The 25954-nt window shown below is 41.4% G+C and overlaps 1 protein-coding gene across 2 annotated transcripts in view; it reads left to right on the forward strand.

Annotated features, from left to right (window-relative positions):
• The window catches only part of ABHD2 (abhydrolase domain containing 2, acylglycerol lipase), a 198839-nt gene that overhangs the window by 159295 nt on the left and 13590 nt on the right, over positions 1 to 25954 (forward strand). For both annotated transcript variants that reach the window (XM_053717665.1, XM_053717666.1), the window contains 3 exons: positions 279 to 389; positions 6493 to 6562; positions 6895 to 6979. In XM_053717665.1, coding sequence (XP_053573640.1) covers positions 279 to 389; positions 6493 to 6562; positions 6895 to 6979 — 266 coding nt within the window. The remainder of the gene's footprint in view (positions 1 to 278; positions 390 to 6492; positions 6563 to 6894; positions 6980 to 25954) is intronic.

The following is a 25954-nucleotide window of genomic DNA, read 5'->3' on the forward strand; positions in this document are numbered from 1 at the left end:
TAGGTATATGGAAAACAAAACATAATTGCTGCAAAATATGTCAGTGCATTTTATTATATGTAACCAAACTTGATAGGTCTTCAGTGTTACCTCTTTATAGTTGATATTTGAAATAATATTTCATTATCTAAAAAAAATATCATTAAAATAATGTCTAAATTATTTTGTGTTTTTTAACTTTTGATATTTGCTCACTGGTCACATTGTAGATAATGTTTTGCTTTACACTGTCACAGTTTTATATTTTTTCTAAGGATTCTTTTTATTTTTCCCAATAGGCACGCGCTGTTTGGTGACGGTAGCAAAATAAACCAGGTCTTAAAAGATTCTGACTTGTGTAGACTCTATACAGCAACATCTCTCATGCAGATTGATGATACTGTTATGAGGTAGGTTTTATTGAGTGACAATCAGTAAATCTATTTTGTATGTCATCCCAAATGCCCAATGATACCACTAAGTTTGGTGTTTAGAAGAGTGTTTCTGTTTATATAAAAGTATAATACTAACTAGAACAAACTACATTTGTTTTATATAATATATATACATTTTTATTAAAGTGTTTTTGTTTTTTCCTTAATTGTATCTGAATGTTTTTATTTTGAGGAAAAAGGGGATTTAGTTTGTTTTTCTTCAATTAATCCATTTCTCTTGTATGGTGTATCCAGTCCACGGATCATCCATTACTTGTGGGATATTCTCATTCCCAACAGGAAGTTGCAAGAGGACACCCACAGCAGAGCTGTCTATATAGCTCCTCCCCTCACTACCATATCCAGTCATTCTCTTGCAACTCTCAACAAGCATGGAGGTAGTAAGAGATAAGTGGTGAAATGTAGCTGTTATTTTGCTTCAATCAAGAGTTTATTATTTTTAAATAGTACCGGAGTTGTGCTATTTTGTTCCAGGCAGGAAAAAAGAAGAATCTGCCTGGGATTTCTATGATCATAGCAGGTTGTAACTAAGATCCATTGCTGTTCTCACACATGTCTGAAGAGAGAGATAACTTCAGCGGGGCGTGCAGGTTAGCCTGCTATGAGGTATGTGCAGTTAATATTTTTCTAGAAGATGAAATGAAGGCTAGAAAATGCTGCTGATACCAAATTTATGTAAGTTAAGCCTGAATACAGTGATTTAATAGCGACTGGTATCATGCTTACTTTCTGAGGTAAAACTCTTTTATATTTACAATATAAAACGTTTGCTGGCATGTTTAAACGTTTTTATATATACTTTGGTGATAAAACTTTATTGGGGCCTAGTTTTTTTCCACATGGCTGGCTTAAATTTGCCTAGAAACAGTTCCCTGAGGCTTTCCACTGTGTTACTATGAGTGGGAGGGGCCTAGTTTAGTGCTTTTTTGTGCATTAACTACTACAGACTGAGACATCCAGGAGTTCCCTGAATGCTACAGGACATCTCTAAAGGGCTTTTAGGCTTCCAAAATCGTTTGTTGGGGAAGGTAGGCCCACAGTAAAGCTGTGGCAGTTTGGTGTGACTGTTAAAAAACGTCTATATGTTTTTTTTGATCCGGTTTTTGAACTAAGGGGTTAATCATCCATTTGCAAGTGGGTGCAATGCTCTGTTAGCTTATTATACACACTGTAAAAATTTCGTTTGATTTACTGCCTTTTTTCACTGTTTTTCAAATTCTGACAAAATTTGTTTCTCTTAAAGGCACAGTACCGTTTTTTATATTTGCTTGTTAACTTGATTTAAAGTGTTTTCCAAGCTTGCTAGTCTCATTGCTAGTCTGTATAAACATGTCTGACATAGAGGAAACTCCTTGTTCATTATGTTTAAAAGCCATGGTGGAACCCCCTCTTAGAATGTGTACCAAATGTACTGATTTCACTTTAAGCAATAAAGATCATATTCTGTCTTTCAAAAATTTATCACCAGAGGAATCTGACGAGGGGGAAGTTATGCCGACTAACTCTCCCCACGTGTCAGATCCTTTGACTCCCGCTCAAGGGACTCACGCTCAAATGGCGCCAAGTACATCCAGGGCGCCCATAGCGTTTACTTTACAAGACATGGCGGCAGTCATGGATAATACACTGTCAGTGGTATTAGCCAGACTACCTGTATTTAGAGGAAAGCGAGATAGCTCTGGAGTTAGATGAAATACAGAGCATACTGACGCTTTAAGAACTATGTCTGATACTGCCTCACAATATGCAGAAGCTGAAGAAGGAGAGCTTCTTTCTGTGGGTGATATTTCTGACTCAGGGAAGATGATGCAAACTGATTCTGATATTTCTACATTTAAATTTAAGCTTGAACACCTCCGCGTGTTACTCAGGGAGGTTTTAGCTGCTCTGAATGACTGTGATACAATTGCAGTGCCAGAGAAATTGTGTAGACTGGATAAATACTATGCAGTGCCGGTGTGTACTGATGTTTTTCCAATACCTAAAAGGTTTACAGAAATTATTACTAAGGAATGGGATAGACCAGGTGTGCCGTTCTCTCCCCCTCCTGTTTTTAGAAAAATATTTCCAATAGACGCCACCACACGGGACTTATGGCAGACCGTTCCTAAGGTGGAGGGAGCAGTTTCTACTCTAGCAAAGCGTACTACTATCCCTGTCGAGGATAGTTGTGCTTTCTTAGATCCAATGGATAAAAAGTTAGAGGGTTACCTTAAGAAAATGTTTATTCAACAAGGTTTTATCCTACAGCCCCTTTCATGCATTGCGCCTGTCACTGCTGCTGCGGCGTTCTGGTTTGAGTCTCTGGAAGAGGCTTTACAGGTAGCGACTCCATTGGATGAAATACTTGACAAGCTTAGAGCACTTAAGCTAGCCAATTCTTTTGTTTCTGATGCCATTGTTCATTTGACTAAACTAACGGCTAAGAATTCTGGTTTTGCTATCCAGGCGCGCAGAGCGCTATGGCTTAAATCATGGTCAGCTGACGTTACTTCAAAATCGAAGCTGCTTAACATTCCCTTCAAGGGGCAGACCCCATTCAGGCCTGGTTTGAAGGAGATTATTGCTGATATCACTGGAGGAAAAGGTCATGCCCTTCCTCAGGATAGGTCCAAACCAAGGGCCAAACAGTCTCATTTTCGTGCCTTTCGAAATTTCAAGGCAAGTGCGGCATCAACTTCCTCTAATGCAAAACAAGAGGGAACTTTTGCTCAGTCCAAGACGGTCTGGAGACCTAACCAGACCTGGAACAAGGGTAAGCAGGCCAAAAAACCTGCTGCTGCCTCTAAGACAGCATGAAGGAACGGCCCCCTATCCGGTAACGGATCTAGTAGGGGGCAGACTTTCGCTCTTCGCCCAGGCGTGGGCAAGAGATGTCCAGGATCCCTGGGCGTTGGAAATTATATCCCAGGGATATCTTCTGGACTTCAAGGCTTCCCCCCCAAAAGGGAGATTTCACCTTTCACAATTATCTGCAAACCAGATAAAGAGAGAGGCATTCTTACACTGCGTACAAGACCTCCTAGTTATGGGAGTGATCCATCCAGTCCAAAGGAGGAACAGGGACAGGGATTTTACTCAAATCTGTTTGTGGTTCCCAAAAAAGAGGGAACCTTCAGACCAATTTTGGATCTAAAGATCTTAAACAAATTCCTCAGAGTTCCATCATTCAAGATGGAGACTATTCGTACCATCCTACCTATGATCCAGGAGGGTCAATACATGACTACGGTGGATTTAAAGGATGCTTATCTGCACATTCCGATACACAAAGTTCATCATCGGTTTCTCAGGTTTGCCTTCCTAGACAGGCACTACCAGTTTGTAGCTCTTCCCTTTGGGTTAGCTACAGCCCCAAGAATTTTTACGAAGGTTCTGGGGTCGCTTCTGGCGGTCCTAAGGCCACGGGGCATAGCAGTGGCCCCTTATTTAGACAACATCCTGATTCAGGCGTCAAACTTCCAAATTGCCAAGTCTCATACGGACATAGTGTTGGCATTTATGAGGTTGCATGGGTGGAAGGTGAACGAGAAAGAGAGTTCTCTATCCCCCCTTACAAGAGTTTCCTTCCTAGGGACTCTGATAGATTCTGTAGAAATGAAGATTTACCTGACGGAGTCCAGGTTATCAAAACTTCTAAATTCCTGCCGTGTTCTTTATTCCATTCCTCGCCCTTCGGTGGCTCTGTGCATGGAAGTAATCGGCTTAATGGTAGCGGCAATGGACATAGTGCCGTTTGCACGCCTACATCTCAGACCACTGCAACTATGCATGCTCAGTCAGTGGAATGGGGATTACACAGATTTGTCCCCTTTACTGAATCTGGACCAAGAGACCAGGGATTTTCTTCTCTGGTGGCTATCTCGGGCCCATCTGTCCAAAGGTATGACCTTTCGCAGGCCAGATTGGACAATTGTAACGACAGATGCCAGCCTTCTAGGTTGGGGTGCAGTCTGGAACTCCCTGAAGGCTCAGGGATCGTGGACTCAGGAGAAGTCACTCCTTCCAATAAACATTCTGGAACTAAGAGCGATATTCAATGCTCTTCAGGCTTGGCCTCATCTAGCGACAATGAGGTTCATCAGATTTCAGTCGGACAACATCACGACTGTGGCTTACATCAACCATCAAGGGGGAACAAGGAGTTCCCTAGCAATGTTAGAAGTCTCAAAGATAATTCGCTGGACAGAGATTCACTCTTGCCACCTATTAGCTATCCATATCCCAGGTGTAGAGAACTGGGAGGCGGATTTTCTAAGTCGTCAGACTTTTCATCCGGGGGAGTGGGAACTCCATCCGGAGGTGTTGGCACAATTGGTTCTTCGTTGGGGCGATCCAGAACTGGATCTCATGGCGTCTCGCCAGAACGCCAAGCTTCCTTGTTACGGATCCAGGTCCAGGGACCCCAAGGCAACGCTGATAGATGCTCTAGCAGTGCCTTGGTCCTTCAACCTGGCTAATGTGTTTCCACTGTTTCCTCTGCTCCCTCGTCTGATTGCCAAAGTCAAGCAAGAGAGAGCATCAGTGATCTTGATAGCGCCTGCGTGGCCACGCAGGACTTGGTATGCAGATCTGGTGGACATGTCATCCTTTACACCTTGGACTCTGCTGCTGAGACAGGACCTTCTACTTCAAGGTCCTTTCAACCATCCAAATCTAATTTCTCTGAGGCTGACTGCCTGGAGATTGAATGCTTGATTTTATCAAAGCGTGGTTTCTCCGAGTCAGTCATTGATACCTTGATTCAGGCACGGAAGCCTGTCACCAGGAAAATCTATCATAAAATATGGCGTAAATATCTTTATTGGTGTGAATCTAAGGGCTACTCATGGAGTAAGGTCAGGATTCCCAGGATATTATCTTTTCTCCAAGAAGGATTGGAGAAAGGATTGTCAGCTAGTTCCTTAAAGGGACAGATTTCTGCGCTATCTATTCTTTTGCACAAGCGTCTGGCGGATGCCCCAGACGTTCAGGCATTTTGTCAGGCTTTAGTTAGAATCAAGCCTGTGTTTAAACCTGTTGCTCCACCTTGGAGCTTAAATTTGGTTCTTAAAGTTCTTCAGGGGGTTCCGTTTGAACCTCTTCATTTCATAGATATCAAACTTTTATCTTGGAAAGTTCTTTTTTTGGTAGCTATTTCCTCGGCTCGTAGAGTTTCCGAGTTATCTGCCTTACAATGTGATTCTCCTTATCTGATCTTCCATGCAGATAAGGTAGTTCTGCGTACCAAACCTGGGTTTTTACCTAAGGTGGTATCTAATAAGAATATCAATCAAGAGATTGTTGTTTGTTGTCTACTCTGGACAGAGGAGAGGTCAAAAGGCTTCGGCAACCTCTCTTTCTTTTTGGCTAAGAAGCATAATCCGCTTAGCCTATGAGACTGCTGGCCAGCAGCCTCCAGAAAGGATTACAGCTCATTCTACTAGAGCTGTGGCTTCCACATGGGCCTTTAAAAATGAGGCTTCTGTTGAACAGATTTGCAAGGCGGCGACTTGGTCTTCGCTTCATACTTTTTCAAAATTCTACAAATTTGATACTTTTGCTTCTTCGGAGGCTATTTTTGGGAGAAAGGTTTTACAGACAGTGGTACCTTCCGTTTAAGTACCTGCCTTGTCCCTCCCTTCATCCGTGTACTTTAGCTTTGGTATTGGTATCCCACAAGTAATGGATGATCCGTGGACTGGATACACCATACAAGAGAAAACATAATTTATGCTTACCTGATAAATGTATTTCTCTTGTGGTGTATCCAGTCCACGGCCCGCCCTGTCATTTTAAGGCAGGTATTTTTTAATTTTAAACTACAGTCACCACTGCACCCTATGGTTTCTCCTTTCTCTGCTTGTTTTCGGTCGAATGACTGGATATGGTAGTGAGGGGAGGAGCTATATAGACAGCTCTGCTGTGGGTGTCCTCTTGCAACTTCCTGTTGGGAATGAGAATATTCCACAAGTAATGGATGATCCGTGGACTGGATACACCACTAGAGAAATAAATTTATCAGGTAAGCATAAATTATGTTTTTTCTAACAAAAGTATTTTTTTCTTTACATTTTAGAAAATTTCATGGGTATCAGTCCCTCAAAGAATATTATGAAGCAGAAAGCTGTCTACGTTATTTGCAAAATGTAGGTTAATTGGAGTAAGACATGAACATTTTGTTCATTAAAGTGATGGTAAATCCTAGCGTTTGCGAAACGGTAGGATTTATCATTGGAACAAATAAAGGGGACTTTCAGTCATGAGGTGACGTCTCACAGCAAAATAGTGCTCTGCCGTGGGCTGTCTGAGCAGCTCAGTGTGGCGAACGCTTCAAACAAATAAAGAACTTTCAACATGGTTTGTTCCAATGGTAAATCCTAGTGCCTCACAAACGCTAAGATTTACAATCACTTTAATATACATTTGATGTTCTGATGCACTGACTTTTCTTACTTTTGTTGTCTCTTTCCTGATGCAGATTCAGGTTCCTCTCATGCTTGTTAATTCAGTGGATGATCCACTGGTACACGACAGCCTGTTATCCATTCCAAAGACCCTTGCAGGTTTGTAAGATTTGTTGATGTTGTGTATTTTTGTACCCTATATCATAGAATTCCTCTAACATCATTTTATGAAAGCTTGTGGTTAAAAAGTTTATTTAAAAAAAAAAAGTTTCTCACTTATTTTGACTAATTTATACAAATGTATTTATACAATATTCTTTCCTCTTGTAATTTGTTCCTCTTAACAATCGTCCTCAGTTTAGTTCATATGTAATGTTTCAACAGATGCCTTCCTTGGGAATGAATCAGAATTCTATCTTTACTCCAAATAGAGTCCCAAAAGGTTGTTTGAGGAGTGAGGTGGTTATGGCGTCTTGCATCCAGTCAACCTTGAAATAAAGGAGACAATAGTGCAATACATTCTGACCTAAAAAGCTCATTAAATTGAATGTGCTCACAGATAAAGATGAAAATTATAATTGTTGTTAAAGAACCCAGACACTATACGGTGCAAAATTCCCAGCCTTAATTAAAATAATAAATCACATTTATAAATATGTATAGAGGAAGTGGAGGATCCTGGATACATTTAAAGGAACACTGAACCCAATTTTTTTCTTTCGTGATTCAGATAGAGCATGCAATGTTAAACAACTTTTTAATTTACTCCTATTAGCAGTTTTTCTTCGTTTTCTTGCTATCTTTATTTGAAAAAGAAGGCATCTAAGCTAAGGAGCCAGCCAATTTTTGGTTAAGAACGCTGGATAGCACTTGTTTATTGGTGAGTGAATTTATCCACCAATTAGCAAGAACAACCCAGGTTGTTCACCAAAAATGGTCCGGCATCTAAACTTACATTTTTACATTTTAAATAAAGATACCAAGAGAATAAAGAAAATTTGATAATAGGAGTAAATTAGAAAGTTGCTTAAAATTACAAGCTCTATCTGAATCACAAAAGAAAAAAATTTGGTTCGGTGTCCCTTTAAGTGTCAAGGCAAAAAAGGAAATTTATGCTTACCTGATAAATTTGTTTTTTACGATACGATGAGTCCACGGATTTCATCCTTACTTTTGGGATATCGCCTCCTGGTCAACAGAAGGAGGCAAAGAGCACCACAGCAGAGCTGTATATATAGCTCCTCCCTTCCCTGCCACTCCAGTCATTCGACCGAAGTTAGGAAGAGAAAGGAAAAGCCAAGGTGCAGAGGTGATTGAAGTTTAACAAAGTAAAAGACCTGTCATACAAAAAACAGGGTGGGCCGTGGACTCATCGTATTGTAAAAGAAACAAATTTATCAGGTAAGCATACATTTCCTTTTCTTTTACAAGATAAGATGAGTCCACTGATTTCATCCTTACTTATGGGATACAATACCAAAGCTATAGGACACGGATGAAAGGGGGGGACAAGACAGGGAACCTAAACGGAATGAAACACTGCTTGAAGAACTTTTCTCCCAAAAACAGCCTCAGACGAGGCAAAAGTATTAAATTTGGAAAATTTGGAAAAAATGTGAAGAGAAGGCCAAGTTGCAGCTTTGCAAATCTGTTCAACAGATGCATCATTTTTGAATGCCCATGAGGAAGCCACAGCCCTAGTGAAATGAGCCGTAATTCGATCAGGAGGCTGCTGTCCAACAGTCTCATATGCAAAACAGATGATACTCTTCAGCCAAAAAGAAAGAGAGGTAGCCATAGCTTTCTGACCCCTACGCTTCCCAGAAAACACAACAAACCGGGAAGAAGATTGATGAAAATCCTTAGTGGCCTTTTTGTAAAACTTCAAGGCACTGACCACGTCCAAATTATGTAACAGTCGCTCCTTCTTAGAAGAAGGATTAGGACACAAGGAAGGAACAACAATTTCCTGATTAATATTCTTATTAGAAACAACCTTTTGAAGGAAACCAGGTTTGGTACGTAACACCACCTTATCAGAATGAGAATCACATTGTAAGGCTGAAAGCTCAGATACTCTCCGAGCAGAAGAAATGGCAACCAAAAATAAAACTTTCCAAGATAATAACTTAATATCTATGGAATGCATAGGTTCAAACGGAACCCCTTGAAGAACTTTAAGAACTAAATTCAAACCCCAAGGAGGAGCAATTGGTCTAAACACAGGCCTGATTCTAGTCAGAGCCTGACAAAAAGATTGAACATCTGGAACATCTGCCAGACGCTTGTGTAACAAAATAGACAAAGCAGAAATCTGTCCCTTTAAGGAACTTGCTGACAACCCTTTCTCCAATCCATCTTGGAGAAAAGACAAAATCCTGGGAATCCTAACCCTACTCCATGAGCATCCCTTGGATTTGCACCAATAAAGATATTTACGCCATATCTTATGGTAAATCTTTCTAGTAACAGGCTTACGTGCCTGAATCAAGGTATCTATGACCAAATCAGAAAACCCTCGCTTAGATAAAATTAAGCGTTCAATCTCCAAGCAGTTAGCTGCAGAGAAACTAGATTCGGATGATGGAAGGGCCCCTGAATGAGAAGGTCTTTCCTCAATGGAAGCTTCCACGGGGGCTGGGATGACATGTCCACCAGATCGGCATACCAAGTCCTGCGAGGCCACGCAGGTGTGATGAGTATCACCGATGCCCTCTCCTGTTTGACACAAGCAATCACCCGGGGAAGGAGAGCAAATGGAGGGAACACATAAGCTAGGCTGAAGAACCAAGGCATCTATCAGCTCGGCCTGGGGATCCCTGGACCCGTATCTCGGAAGCTTGGCATTCTGGTGAGATGCCATGAGATCCAACTCTGGTTTGCCCCATCTGAGAATCAGGTCAGCAAATACCTCCAGATGGAGTTCCCACTCTCCCGGATGAAATGTCTGTCTGCTCAGAAAATATGCTTCCCAGTTTTCCACCCCTGGGATGTGAATCGCGGACAGATGGCAAGAGTGAGACTCCACCCACTGAATTATCCTGGCTACTTCTGTCATCGCTAAGGAACTTTTTGTTCCCCCCTGATGATTGATGTAGGCCACCGTCGTTATGTTGTCCGACTGGAATCTGATGATTTGGGCCGAAGCCAACTGAGGCCAAGCCTGAAGCGCATAGAATATTGCCCTCAACTCTAGGATATTGATGGGAAGGAGAGACTCTGCCTGAGTCCAGACCCCCTGAGCCCTTAGGGAATTCCAGACTGCTCCCCATCCTAACAGGCATCCGTTGTAACTTTCACATCCAATTACCTCCATGCACTGAGCCACTGACCGCCGAGGATTGGTCTGAAGGGCTCTGCATGTGTTCAGAATCTTTAATTTTCTGACCTCCGTCAAAAATATTTTCATGGATAGAGAGTCTATTAGAGTTCCCAAGAAAGGAACCCTTGTCTGTAAAACTAGAGAACTCTTCTCCAGATTTACCTTCCACCCATGAGTCCTCAGGAAGGACAGAACGATGTCGGTATGAGACTTTGTTAGCTGATAAGACGACGCCTGGATCAGAATATCGTCCAGATAAGGCGCCACTGTAATGCCCCGCGGTCTCAGAACCGCTAGCAGCGACCCCAGAACCTTTGTGAAAATTCTGGGTGCCTTGGCCGGACCAAAAGGAAGAGCCACGAACTGAAAATGTTTGTCCAGAAAGGCAAACCTCAGGAACTTGTGATGATCTCTGTGGATAGGAACATGAAGATATGCATCCTTTAGATCCACGGTAGTCATAAATTGACCCTCCTGGATCAATGGAAGAATGGTACGAATCGTTTCCATCTTGAAAGATGGAACTCTGAGAAACTTGTTTAGACTTGAGATCTAAGATAGGTCTGAAAGTTCCCTCTTTTTTTGGAACTACAAACAGATTTGAATAAAATCCCTGTCCCCGTTCCTGAATTGGAACGGGACAAATTACTCCCATGGAGGATAGGTCTCTTACACAGCGTAAGAATGCCTCTCTCTTTATCTGGTCTACAGACAATCGAGAAAGAAGGATTTCTGAACTCCAGTTTGTATACCTGAGATACTATCCTATAACATAAAACCATTAGTTCTCGGCAGACAGTGAAGCTCCGATCACACTCTCACCCACGCTGTATTACAGAATGTAGCTGCGCAGCATCCAGAGCACAGGAAAAAAAAACTCTGCCCTTCGTGGACGTCACTAACTCCTAGCGTCATAGTGATTGGGTCTCCCCTCAAGAACCGTGAGCCGTATGTCGCTGCGATCGCAGTGTAAAAGCCATGCGGTCTCGACTCTCTCACCCACGCTCGATTCTCTGGCCACAGAAAAAGCGCTGTCTATGCGTACTAAAACCATGTGGTCCTCGCAAAGTGACAGTAATACACACACCGGATCACCATAAACACAGGAGACATGCTCCGCTTTTAGGGTCAGACATGATTAGCCCCAGCATCAGTCCAAAGTCCATATGCGCTCCCACATATCCCATAAATGTGTCCTGAGCGTCCCAATCTATCCACCCCCACCACATCCTCCTTAACACCTGTAGGGAGGCCCTGGGTAAAATTAGGGGTTCACAGAAATAAAGGCTGCAGCGATTCTTGAGTTAAGGCTGTCCCAGAAAAAAGAGCTGCACATACCTTGGTGCTGATCGACAGCATGAATCGTCCCACAGCTATGAAGAAGTCTTCTGTATCTTCTTGTCATTCTGTGGAGACATTCAGGGCCTTAGTTAGAATTGCTAAGACCATATTGAGAAGGGCAGCATACAGTATGGGAGGTGCAGTGAGAAATGAATCCCACCAGTTCCCAATGCTTTAAAGCCACATGTAGCTCTGCTAACAAGAGGCTTACCAGGTCCTGGCTACACCCTGTAATAAAATAGTACTCACTGGCACCATTTAAAAATAAAAAAACTCTTGATTGAAGAAACTAAACTAACACCTCACTTTACCTCTTCCTATTTCTAACACAGGCAAAGAGAATGACTGGTGTGGGAGGGAAGGGAGGAGCTATATATACAGCTCTGCTGTGGTGCTCTTTGCCTCCATCCTGTTTTCCCATAAGTAAGGATGAAATCCATGGACTCATCGGATCTTGTAAAAGAAAGAACCATCTGTGTAAATGCCAGCTATATTTTAACAGTTTGTTAAATATATTTGTTTTTAAGCATGACATATATAAATATTTAAGTACACACATGTAAGACTACTTTAGTTTAGGTTTTGTATATATATTTCTTTCATGTAATTGGCAAGAGTCCATGAGCTAGTGACGTATGGGATATACAATCCTACCTGGAGGGGCAACATTTCCCAAACCTCAAAATGCCTATAAATACACCCCTCACCACACCCACAATTCAGTTTTACAAACTTTGCCTCCTATGAAGGTGTTGAAGTAAGTTTGTGCTAAGATTTCTACGTTGATATGCGCCTCTCAGCATTTTGAAGCCCGATTCCTCTCAGAGTACAGTGAATGTCAGAGGGATGTGAAGGGAGTATCACATATTGAATGCAATGGTTTTCCTCACGGGAGATCTATTTCATAGGTTCTCTGTTATCGGTTGTAGAGATTCATCTCCTACCTGCCTTTTCAGATCGACTATACAGGGAGTGCAGAATTATTAGGCAAGTTGTATTTTTGAGGATTAATTTTATTATTGAACAACAACCATGTTCTCAATGAACCCAAAAAACTCATTAATATCAAAGCTGAATAGTTTTGGAAGTAGTTTTTAGTTTGTTTTTAGTTATAGCTATTTTAGGGGGATATCTGTGTGTGCAGGTGACTATTACTGTGCATAATTATTAGGCAACTTAACAAAAAACAAATATATACCCATTTCAATTATTTATTTTTACCAGTGAAACCAATATAACATCTCAACATTCACGAATATACATTTCTGACATTCAAAAACAAAACAAAAACAAATCAGTGACAATATAGCCACCTTTCTTTGCAAGGACACTCAAAAGCCTGCCATCCATGGATTCTGTCAGTGTTTTGATCTGTTCACCATCAACATTGCGTGCAGCAGCAACCACAGCCTCCCAGACACTGTTCAGAGAGGTGTACTGTTTTCCCTCCTTGTAAATCTCACATTTGATGATGGACCACAGGTTCTCAATGGGGTTCAGATCAGGTGAACAAGGAGGCCATGTCATTAGATTTTCTTCTTTTATACCCTTTCTTGCCAGCCACGCTGTGGAGTACTTGGACGCGTGTGATGGAGCATTGTCCTGCATGAAAATCATGTTTTTCTTGAAGTATGCAGACTTCTTCCTGTACCACTGCTTGAAGAAGGTGTCTTCCAGAAACTGTCAGTAGGACTGGGAGTTGAGCTTGACTCCATCCTCAACCCGAAAAGGCCCCACAAGCTCATCTTTGATGATACCAGCCCAAACCAGTACTCCACCTCCACCTTGCTGGCGTCTGAGTCGGACTGGAGCTCTCTGCCCTTTACCAATCCAGCCACGGGCCCATCCATCTGGCCCATCAAGACTCACTCTCATTTCATCAGTCCATAAAACCTTAGAAAAATCAGTCTTGAGATATTTCTTGGCCCAGTCTTGACGTTTGAGCTTGTGTGTCTTGTTCAGTGGTGGTCGTCTTTCAGCCTTTCTTACCTTGGCCATGTCTCTGAGTATTGCACACCTTGTGCTTTTGGGCACTCCAGTGATGTTGCAGCTCTGAAATATGGCCAAACTGGTGGCAAGTGGCATCTTGGCAGCTGCACGCTTGACTTTTCTCAGTTCATGGGCAGTTATTTTGCGCCTTGGTTTTTTCACACGCTTCTTGCGACCCTGTTGACTATTTTGAATGAAACGCTTGATTGTTCGATGATCACGCTTCAGAAGCTTTGCAATTTTAAGAGTGCTGCATCCCTCTGCAAGATATCTCACTATTTTTGACTTTTCTGAGCCTGTCAAGTCCTTCTTTTGACCCATTTTGCCAAAGGAAAGGAAGTTGCCTAATAATTATGCACACCTGATATAGGGTGTTTATGTCATTAGACCACACCCCTTCTCATTACAGAGATTCACATCACCTAATATGCTTAATTGGTAGCAGGCTTTCGTGCCTATACAGCTTGGAGTAAGACAACATGCATAAATAGGATGATGTGGTCAAAATACTCATTTGCCTAATAATTCTGCACACAGTGTATACTCGTATTCCATTACCTCTACTGATAGCCAAACCACTACTGAAACGGTTATCTGCTATATGTGGATGGGTGTCTTTTGGTAAGTATGTTTTCATTACTTAAGACACTCTCAGCTATGGTTTGGCACTTTATGTATTTATATAAAGTTCTAAATATATGTATTGTACTTATATTTGCCATGATTCAGGTTTTCAGTATATTTCTTTTTGCAGTCAGTTTCATATCTGGGAAATGCATTTTTTAGGAAAATTTATTTCTTACCTGGGGTATAGTCTTTTTTCCAATTGACTGTCATTTTCAAATATGCGGGCAGAATTAGGCTTGCAAAGGCGCAAAATGCTAAAGTATATTGCGTCATTTTTGGCGCAAGATTTTTTGGCGCAAAGTTACGTTTGATGACGCAAATTTGTCACTTCCGGCGTCTTAGTTGACACTGAGTCCTTTCACAAGGTTGCGTCTTCAATGATGCGAGTGTGTAATTCCTGGATGTTGATAGCGCCAAAAAAAAAATTCTATTTGTGTTGTGTGCCATACTTGGCGCCAAATATTTTCATTAATTAAAACCCCATTCCTATATGACTCTTGCCTTTTTTCTCTATCAGAGGGCTATGGTGTTTGCATTTTTTTCCCATTCCTGAAACTGCCATATCAGGAAATTGATAATTTTGCTTTATATGTTTGGTTTTTTTTCTTACCTTTGCAAGATGTCTAAATCTGATCCTGTCTCAGAAATCACTGTTGGAACCCTGCTGCCTGATAAGTTTTACCAAAGCTAAGTGCATTTGTTGTAAACTTGTGGAGATTATATCTCCAGCTGTGGTTTGTAATAGTTGTCATGATAAACTTTTACATGCAGATAATGTGTCCATCAGAAATAGTACATTGCCTGTTGCTGTTCCTTCAGCATCTAATATACAAGAGATACCTGTGAATTTAAAAGAATTTATTGCTGATTCTATTCAGAAGGCTTTGTCTGCCATCCTGCCTTCTAATAAACGTAAAAGGTTTTTAAAACTTCTCATAAAGTTGATGAAATTTCAAATGACCGACAACATACTGTATTATCCTCCTCTGATGAGGATCTATGTGATTCAGAAGATCCTTCCTCAGATATTGACACTGACAAATCTACTTATTTATTTAAAATGGAGTATATTCATTCTTTGTTAAAAGAAGTGTTGATTACGTTGGATATTGAGGAAACTAGTCCTGTTGATTTTAAAACTATTAAATGTTTAAATTCTGTTTATAAACCTTCTGTGGTTACTCCAGAGGTTTTTCCAGTTCCTGATGGTATTTCTGATATGATTTCTAAGGAATGGAATAGGCCTGGTACTTCTTTTATTCCTTTTTCAAGGTTTAACAAATTGTATCCTTTGCCAGCAGTTACATTGGAGTTTTGGGAAAAGATCCCCAAAGTTGATGGGGATATATCTCTACTCTTGCTGAACGTACTACTATTCCTACTGAAGATAGTACTTCTTTTAAAGATCCTTTAGATAGGAAATTTGAATCTTATCTAAAGAAAGCCTATTTGTATTCGGGTCATCTTCTCAGGCCTGCAATTTCTTTGGCTGATGTAGCAGCTGCATCAACTTTTTGGTTGGAGAATTTAGCGCAACAAGAATTGGATTCTGATTTTGTCTAGCATTGTACGCTTGCTTCAACATGCTAATCATTTTGTGATGCCATTTTTGATATCGTCAAAATTGATGTTAAATCTATGTCTTTAGCTATTTTAGCTAGAAGAGCTTTGTGGCTTAAATCTTGGAATGCTGACATGACTTCTAAGTCCAGATTGCTCTCTCTTTCTTTCCAAGGTAATAAGTTATTTGGTTCTCCATTGGATTCAATTATTTCAACTGTCACTGGAGGGAAGGGAGTTTTTTTGCCTCAGGATAAAAGACCTAAGGGTAAATCTAAAGCTTCTAACCGTTTTTGTTTCTTTCGACAAAATAAGGAACATAAACCTAATCCTTCCCCCCAAGGAATCTGTTTCCAATTGGAAACCTTCAAACTGGAATAAATCCAAACCATTTAAGAAACCAAAGCCAGCCCCCAAGTCCGCATGAATGTGCTGCCCTCATTCCAGCTCAGCTGGTAGGGGGCAAATTAATATTTTTCAAGGATGTTTGGACAAATTCTGTCCAAAATCAATGGATTCTGAGTATTGTCTCTCAGGGGTATCGAATAGGATTCACAGTAAGACCTCCTGTGAGAAGATATTTTCTCTCGCGCATCCCAGCAAATCCAGTAAAGGCTCAGGCTTTCCTGAAGTGTGAACTTTTCCTGTTCCTGTAAAAATGGCAAACATTATTAAAACGAGTGGGATTAGAATTGGATCTTCCTTTTCCCCTTCGTCTTCCTTTAAAAAATTATTCCCGGACTCTCAATTGGAGTTGTGGGGTTCCGTCCCTAAGGTGGATGGCGCTATCTCCATGCTGGCCAAACGTACTACTATCCCACTTGAGGATAGCTCGTCGTTCAGAGAGCCGATGGATAAGAAGATGGAAACTTTTCTAAGAAAAATGTTTCAGCATACGGGATACTTGTTCCAACCTGCAGCGGCTGTTGCCTCGGTTGCTGGAGCTGCAGCCTACTGGTGCAAATCCTTAGCGAAATTGATCGAGGTGGAAGGTCTCCTTGACGTTATCCAGGAAAGAATTAAAGCCTTGAGAATTGCTAATTCTTTTATCTGTGATGCAAACATGCAGTTCATTTGTCTAAATGCTAAGGTTTCTGGTTTTCCAGTGCAGACCCAGCGGGCACTCTGGCTGAAGTCCTGGCCTGCTGATATATCTTCTAAGTCTAGACTCCTTTCCCTTCCTTTTAAGGGAAATATTTTATTTGGTCCAGACCTGGACTCTATTATCTCCATGGTTACAGGGGGCAAGGGTGCCTTCCTACCGCAGGATAAAAAGAACAAGTCTAAGGGACAAGGCTCTAATTTTCATTCCTTTCGTTCTGAGAATTCCCAACGACAAAAGACCTCCTCTAAGCCCGAGCAAGCCAAGAGTACTTGGAAGCCGGCTCAATCCTGGAATAAATCCAAGCAGAGCAAGAAGCCCGCCGAGACCAAGTAGGCATGAAGGGGCAGCCCCCGATCTGGCGATGGATCGTGTAGGGGGCAGACTGTCGCTGTTTTCTGACTCTTGGTTCAGGGACGTGCAGGATCCATGGGTCCTGGAGGTCATAGCTCAGGGATACAAGATAGGTTTAAAATCTCATCCACCCAAGGGCAGATTTCTCCTTTCAAGCCTATCTTCAAAGCCAGAAAAGAGGGAAGCCTTTCTGGGATGCGTGTGGGATCTGTCCACCATAGGGGTTATTGTCCTGGTTCCTATTGCAGATAGAGGTTTGGAATACTATTTAAACCTGTTCGTGGTCCCAAAGAAAGAGGTAACTTTCTGCCCGATTCTGGACCTAAAGGGCTTAAACAAATTTCTAAATGTTCCCCTAGTTCAGGAAGGACAGTTCATGACCACTATAGATTTAAAGGATGCTTACCTTCATGTTCCAATCCACAAGAGTCACTTCCAGTTCCTAAGGTTTGCGTTCCTGGACCAGCACTTACAGTTCATTGCACTTCCGTTCTAGCTACTACTCCAAGGATATTCACGAAGGTTCTAGGACCATTCGGTATCTCTTCTCTCTCTTCTTCGATCTCATGGATGGAAGATAAACTTAGAAATGAGTTCTCTTATTCCAAGCACCAGGGTAGAATTCCTGGGTACTATAATAGACTCCATATCCAGGAGGATAATTCTAACAGACCAGAGACGTTGCAAACTAGCTTCGGCATGTCTTGTCCTCTGGACCTCCTTAAGGCCATTTGTGACTCAGTGTATGGAGGTAATTGGTCTCATGGTGTGGTGTCCAGCATGGACATAATTCCTTTTGCCAGGTTCCGTCTCAAACCGTTACAACTGTGCATGCTGAGGCAGTGGAATGACGATTATTCGGATCTGTCTCAACAGATTTATCTGGACAACCGGTTAAGAAAATAAGGTAAATAAAAGCCTCCTCAGTAGCCTTTACTACCCTCAGAGAGATTCTTTTTGACTTAAGCATTCCTCCTACTTTTGATATTCCCTGCACTCTTTATGGAATCCAAAAGGTTCATCCTTTTCTCACCCAAAAATAACCCTAAATCTCCTTTAGTCCAAGCCAACTCGATCCCAACTTTTCTATCCTTTCTGCAGTGTCCTTCCACTAGAAGACAGGTTGTCCCATTTCCTAGTATACATTAATAAATTATGTGTCAAAATATTTCTTTATTTTGTTAAAATATAAGTTGCACCTTATTTCCACCCTCCTAGGCAATTTTGCCAGTTACCTTGCATGAGTGGGAGCAAGGTTTTTATCCTAACTTTTTTCTCATCATTAAAAAGAAGTACGACTTTAAACCACAATACTCTTAACAAGTTTATCAAATGCCCTAAATCAAAAAGTCTCTCTGTTCTTTCCTGGGAGTTATGGAATTTGGTGAATATATGTCCGTCCCTTATGCTACATGTTTCCCAACTACACCAGCATTTCCAGTTTGTGGTCCTTCCCTTTGGTCTTGCCATTATGGCTGTTTTTAATACAATTTTTGGTAGCGAAATAATGCATTTTGATTTATATTGTTATGCGTGGTGATACGGTTTCTGTACCCATCCTGTTACTTTTAATGATTGTTGTATGAGGACTTTCTGTTAAATTAACTTCTTTGTATGCAAAGATTATTTTTTTTAATGCAGTTAATTCCCTTTCTACTATCAGTATAACCCAACATTCAACTCCTCTTGATTTTGGGTTTATTTTCTATAAATACTATCTGGCTCCTTCAATTTTTATGTTTAATGATTTTTATTAACATTTTAATATCATACAATAATTCATATTTTCAAAGTAACGTTGTTGCCATGTGGCCTTTTGTTTTTATATCTCCTTTGTATTTATAAAGTCCATGATAAATATCTATGGCAATCCTTGGGAATATTTTTTTCAATAATGTTTGGAGTTCTATTAAGCCCAGCTTTTTTCTCCTTGTTACTTGATTAAGTTACATGACCATCTTTTCCTGAGGGAGAGGGATTCCTCTTATCTTTTAGTCCAGGATTACAACTAACAAAGTGTTACATATCTTGCGAGGACTGTCCTTTATACCACAACAATATAAAAATATTTATATAACTGTTTTTAAATAATATGAAAATAAAAACAAATTAAAAAAAAACATTTGTCGTTTGAGTCCTATCTATTTTGTTTGTTTTAATTCAGACCTTTTCCTTCTTAATATGAGGAGAGGCCACGGCTTCATTCCTTACTTGTTAGAATACAGAACCTAGCCACCAGCAGGAGGCAAAGATACCCCAGCCAAAGGCTTAAATACCTCCCCCACTTCCCTCATCCCCCAATCATTCTTTGCCTTTTGTCACTGGAGTTTGGCAGAGAAGTGTCAGAAGATTTCGGAGTAGTTCCTTAAGAAGGGTATCTGCCCTTTGAGATGGGACTGGAGTTTTTTAAGTAGTCTTGTCAGCCTCTCAGTGAGAGTATTGATGAAAGTTAGAGTCTGGAGATGCAAGGAGAATCTTTCTGCGAACCCATCCAGACTTATATTAACAGCTCCTTGAGCAATCATTGTTGACGAGTTTCCCTGTCTGCTTTCTTCACTCAAGTCCATGTCAGAAGCGCTGCTACAATCTGTCAAACTTGAAGGACCATGTCACTGTTCTACGGCATAGATTCTGGTAAGATTGTTTCATTACAGTGGGACTCCTTTGTCTTTATGGAATCAAGGGTTAATGTCTCCTGAGGGGGACTATTGAACAGTGGGGTTCTTTTAATCATATTTATGTTATTTTGACTACTTAAGTGTAAGAACGTTTGGGCTCTTGGGCTGATATGGAACGTACAGGTTATTTCATTTTGAGAGCTGTACAGTTTCTTAATATTAAGCTGGCATGCTTTTTCCTCAGCAGGGGCAGGTCCTGCATGAGCAACGTGATTGTGAATGGTCACGTTTTTTCCCCGCTTCCGATTCCTGACCAGGTGTCTGCAGAGAGGAGCATCTTCTCTATCTGTCTGGGTCATAGGAGGCGGTGAGTGCCCCAGCCATTGGGGGTATAAGGTGCCAGTTGCTTTTCCTTTTCTATAATTTGTTATAGATGATTTATGGAGGATTCTGATATTTTAGAGGGGGATCCCTCCGATACAGAATTTGATACCTGTGTATATTGTGAGGAGGTTCGGGTAATCCAGCCCTCTCAATTATGTTCCGTATGCTTGTGTTCCGCTCTCATCAACCAATGTTGAGATGTTAGAGACCACTGAACCCAACCGCCTCTGAGGACTCTTTGTCCAGTGAGGTGTGTTCCCTAGATTCTGTTCCTACAGTTTTCCCGAGTTCCGATCCTCCTTAGCCTGTAAGGGGTTTGTTTCCACCAGAGGCTACTACGCAGTTCCGCATGGCCATCTCTATGGCCTTAGCGATGTTGCCTATTTCTGCTATGCGTAAGTGAAGGGTAGTCCAGGTTCTCCTGCCCAAGGACATTCGTAAAATAACGATTGTGTCCGATCAGTCATCTGGGGATGCGGTTCCCTCTAAGGCTTCAGAGGGAGAACCGCCAGGTTCGGAGTTTGCTGACTTGGGTCCTCCGACTGCGGAGGGCTTAGCATTTAGATTTAGATTGGAACGCCTGCATTTACTTCTGAGAGAGGTTTTGGCGATGTTAGAGGTTCCCAGTACTGATCTGTCAGGTGAATCTCAGTCCTCTAAATAAGATAACGATCTTAACTAGAGAGGTGGATGGTGATATTCCTTGTCGTTTTGTTTTATCGTTTATTTAGAATCCCTTTTCCGAACTCTATGGGGGGTTGTGTCGAATGACAGGCCGGACCTGTTTTTGTTTGCAAACTCCTTTTCAACTTATCACTTGTGGGCGCTTGCCTAATTTCTTTTACTTTGCTATTCCGTTCCGGATAGTTTTTTATTTTTAGAGCTCTGGGTTGTTTTAGACACTCTTCTTAGAAAAATGTTTCATCACATGGGATTTTTGTTACTATCGACTTTGATGGTCGAGATTGCTGGAAACTTTTAGTGGAAGCTTATACATTTCTGCTCGGGGTGATAGTTCCCCCGATATTTTCGAGAAAATGTTTAAGCCTCTGAGCTTAATTTCTTTATTTTGATTATTCAGTTCTAGCTTTGCTGGAACTTAAGAAGTTTTGTTTTAGCCCTGGAGTGTTCCAGAAGATACGTTGTATCCTAGATGACAGGCAGGACCTGTTGTGGATACTAATGAGGTCTGTTCTTTCTACTTAAGAGGAGTTTTTTTCTAGATTTCCAGTCCAGGAACAGCAGGCCCATCTATCCTAGTTAACAGGCTGGACCTGTTTAGGTATTATCTGGGATGGGTGCTTGATACTGGATTATATGGATCTAGGGGTCCTAGAGGCCAGAACTAGGCTTCTTTTCTGGGCAATTGTCTTGTCAGAGAAGGGGAAGTTTTTCAAGTGACCTTTGGAGTCATTGTCCCGGTATCTTATCGCACTGCGGGAATATTTTCTTCCACTGTTGGTGCATGCCCTAATAGGGGAAGGGTCTTCCCGTCCTAATTGGGTTCTATGGTTTTTAAGCAGAGCTTAATAGTTCTTCTTTCACTGGAGAATGTAAGGTTCTTCCTTCCTTTGTTAGGAAGAAGGATGTCTTTCCTTTTTCATCTTTTTTTGGGCAAATCCGGTTCTTAGGAACCTTATCTTAAAGTAAACCTCATTCTGATCCTTCTTGGGATCTGGGGTTTAAGGTGGCAGTATCCTGCTTCCAGATTTTCAGTAGTTCCCGGGACTCGGCCTTTCTGGGTTTCTAACCTTCGCCTGCTAATAGACTTTTAGGGATTTTCTCAGAGTTGGATCTAGACCTGAGTTGCTGGTGTCAACCCCAGGGTGGATCTGGATGCTGTTTTGTCTTATCGACAGGGAATTTTATCTACCATGCCTATCAAGCTGAATGCTTAGAGTTTAATCCCGCGGTGGCAGCTTTCTTTAAATCCTGAGATCTTGAGAATTTACCCATCGGGTTATGCCCTCCAGCCCCCTTCTGGTCTTTCTTCATGTGGGGGTGGAGAGTGATATACACAGCCGAGGCCATGACTTTGGCATTGTGTTGGTGAATCTGTCTTAACAGACTTACATGGAATACCGGTGGGGGAAATCAATCCCAGTGTTCCATTCAGATCTCCCTATTTTGAGAATTTATTCTCTTACGCCTAGATTACGAGTCTTGCGTTCGCCTTAAAAAGCAACGTTGAGAGGTCCCAACGCTGCTTTTTAATGCCCGCTGGTATTACGAGTCTGGCAGGTACAGGTGTACCGCTCACTTTTTTTCCGCAACTCGAGCATACCGCAAATCCACTTCCGTCAATTGCGTATCCTATCTTTTTAATGGGATTTGCCTAACGCCGGTATTACGAGTCTTGAAAAAAGTGAGCGGTAGACCCTCTCCTGTCAAGACTCCTACCGCATTTAAAAGTCAGTAGTTAAGAGTTTTATGGGCTAACGCCGTAACATAAAACTCTTAACTAAAGTGCTAAAAAGTACACTAACACCCATAAACTACCTATTAACCCCTAAACCAAGCCCCCCACATACCAAACACTTAAATAAAAAATCACTCAAATGGGCAGAAGTCTTCATCAGATCCGGGCAGAAGAGGACCTCCAGACGGGCAGAAGTCTTCATCCAGACGGCATCTTCTATCTTCATCCATCCGCAGCGGAGCGGGTCCATCTTCAAGCCCTCCGACGCGGAGCATCCTCTTCCATCCGACGACTAACACTAAATGACGATACCTTTAAGTGACGTCATCCAAGATGGTGTCCCTTCAATTTCGATTGGCTGATAGAATTCTATGGCCTCCTCCCTCCTTTTTTTTTACAAAAAAATCCTATTGCTTCTTATCTATATTTAGAATCCAATAAAACTGTTTTTTGGAATGATTCTCTGTTGTCTAGTATCCATGATGCCGCTTCATATGTCTCGTATGTCAGCTTTAACTTATTTAGTACTTCTTTCCAAGAGGGAGTTTCCTTTTTTCAGTATTTTGCTATGCTCATTCTGGTTACTGTACATACAATCCTAATGAGTGTATTAATGGGTTTGTTAAATCATCTGATGGGTGTGTGCAGTAAAGCCTAAGAGGCTGTAAGGTTTATATTTTCTTCTAAAAGTTGGCTAATTCGATTTGACGATTTCCCCCATAGTTCTCTGGTCCCATTACACTCCCACTACATGTGTATGTATGTACCTATTTCCCCACAGCATCTATAACAAAGTCTAGAGCCTATAACAGTCTAGAGCCTCTTGCTGACATAAATGTCTTAACTGGAGTGAGATACTTAGAGTTTTCTCACTGATCTGCGTTCAGAAGACCTTTGCTATGTGTGCTCAATAGTTTATCCCATTTCGATTTATCTAGGGTTATTTCTAGACTTCTCTCCTAATTAAGCATAAGCTGTGCTTTGGTATTAGCATTGGATGTCTGTAGCCCTATATATAGTTAAGAGATTGAGTGTTTTGGTCTGTTATTGGATGTTAACATTGTTTCTAGTATAGTTCTAGGTTGGTCTGGTATCTCCAATAGGTATTTTTGGATAGATGAAGATAGTTGAAAGTAGAGGTACCAATTCAGTTTTTAAAGGGGTTAGTTTCTCTTGTATCTGGTTGAATGTCTGCCACTCTATATAGTCCCTTATTAGCCCATTTATCTATGATGCTGCAAGTGTCCCTTGGTAGTAAATATCTTAGCGGTAACATTAGTAATTGTGCTGGAAAGATATTAATATGTTGTATCATTAGCTTCTTAGTTTGATGAGTAGTTTCTTGTATGGGGGATCTATATGTAAGAGGTTTGTGTGTTTGATGATTCCAGAAGGTGTCATCTTGATATATTTATCCCTCCAAATTTGCTTCTAAGGTGGTCCATATAGCTTCCCCTGATGGTCTACCTAACAACAGTATCTGCGCTATTCTCCCTGCTTTATAATAGTCAATTAGGTTAGGGATGCCCACACCTCCTACTGACTTATGACGTGTTAATGTTGGGTATCCTAGCTTTTCTTCATAATTGGAACGAATCCACAGCTGCATTTATTACTTTTGGGAAATAAGAACCTGGCCACGTAGGCCACTAGTTCTGATTGTAGTGCAGAAAACTCTGAGTATGGTATTTTGAGAGGTAGGGTCCGAAACAGGTACAATAAACGTGGGAATACGTTTATTTTGACCACTTCATGTCGCCCAAACCATGAGAATGTGTATGTCTTCCTTTTCTCGATGTCTCGTCTAATGGTCTTAATCAGCGGCAAATAGTTGTATTTATATAATTGATCAAATTGTGGTGTCTAATTAGTCCCTAGGTATTTAAGGGATTATTTTGCCCATTTTAAATCGAAATTAATCTGGGGGGGGGTTTTAAATTTGATGAGGGAGGATAATTGGCAATGCTTCACATTTTGTCTAGGTTTATTTTATAACCTGAAATTTCTGAAAATGTATCTATATTTATCTATACAGGTTTGGAAGGGATATGAGAGGTTTGGTTATTGATAGAAAAATATAATTTGCAAATAGAGTTAGTTTGTAATCTTTGTTTGCAATTCTCACTCCCGAAACGTCAGGGGAAACTCTGATTCTAGCAGCTAGTGGCGCTATACAAAAGGCAAAGATGAGGGGGGGAAAAGGGACATCCCTGTCTTGTTCCATTTCTGATTGGGAATGTTGTGGATCTATATCCCGTGGACAGGACTTGTGCAGTTGGTGTGGAATAAACTTTGATAGCCGTTATGAAAGGGCCCTCAAATCCCATACAGTGCAGCACCGTCAACATATATAGCTCCTTCAATTTTTATTTTTTTTATTTATTTTCCATCTTAATATGAGGAGAGTCTACGGCTTCATTCCTTACTTGTGGGAATACAGAACCTGGCCACCAGGAGGAGGCAAAGAACACCCAGCCAAAAACTTAAATACCTCCCCCACTCACCTCATCCCCCCGTCATTCTTTGCCTTGCATCACAGGAGGATGGCAGAGAAGTGTTGTAAGATTCGGAGTAGTCTCTTATGGAGGGTAGTCCTCTTTGCTATGGGACTGGAGTTTTATGTTGTCTTGTCAGCCTCTCAGTGAGCATTGACGAATGTTAGGGTCTGGAGATGCGAAACCATCCAGACTCGTATTAACAATTCCTAAGTGTTAACTAGTTTCACTGCCTGCTTCTATGACTCAAGTCCGTGTCAGGTGCGATGCTACAAGACTGTCACACTTGAGAGGCTGTGTGTCTGTTCCACGGTGATGATTCCGGTAAGATTGTTTTTTATTTTATATCATATGATAACGTAAGAAGACAGGGTCACAGTGTGACTCCTTTATCTGTATGGAATCAAGGGTTAAAATCTCCAGAAGGGGATTATTGAACAGGGGGGGGGGGGTTTATACATGATTTGCCTTATTATGTTTTATGCTGTGACGTGTGAGATTAAGCTCTGGAAGATGTGGGAACATTCAGGTTTTACTTTCGTTTTGGATAAGCTGCACAACCTGTCAGTTTGGTGTGTTTTTCTTCCTGCAGCAGGGGCAGTCCTGCATAGCACTCCATGTGACTGGGTGTGGCCTCATTAACTTCCTCTTTCCTGACCGTGCAGTTTACAGGAGAAGAAGCGGTTTCTCTCTGGGGCCTGGGTCATAGGAGGTGGTGAGTGCCCCGGCCATTGGGGGTCTAAAGGTGCCATTTACTTTTTCTATAGTCCATTTTAAAAGCGCAAGCTATGGAGGACTCTGATACGTTAAAGGGTACTTCCTCTTTACCAAGATCTAATTTCTGTTTTTATTGTGAGAAGGCTACGGTATACCTGCCTGCTCAACTATGTTCCACATGCCTTGATAAAGTACTTATAGCTAAA

This window comes from Bombina bombina, chromosome 6 (genome assembly GCF_027579735.1).
Source record: "Bombina bombina isolate aBomBom1 chromosome 6, aBomBom1.pri, whole genome shotgun sequence".
In the NCBI taxonomy this organism is placed as follows: Eukaryota; Metazoa; Chordata; class Amphibia; order Anura; family Bombinatoridae; genus Bombina; species Bombina bombina.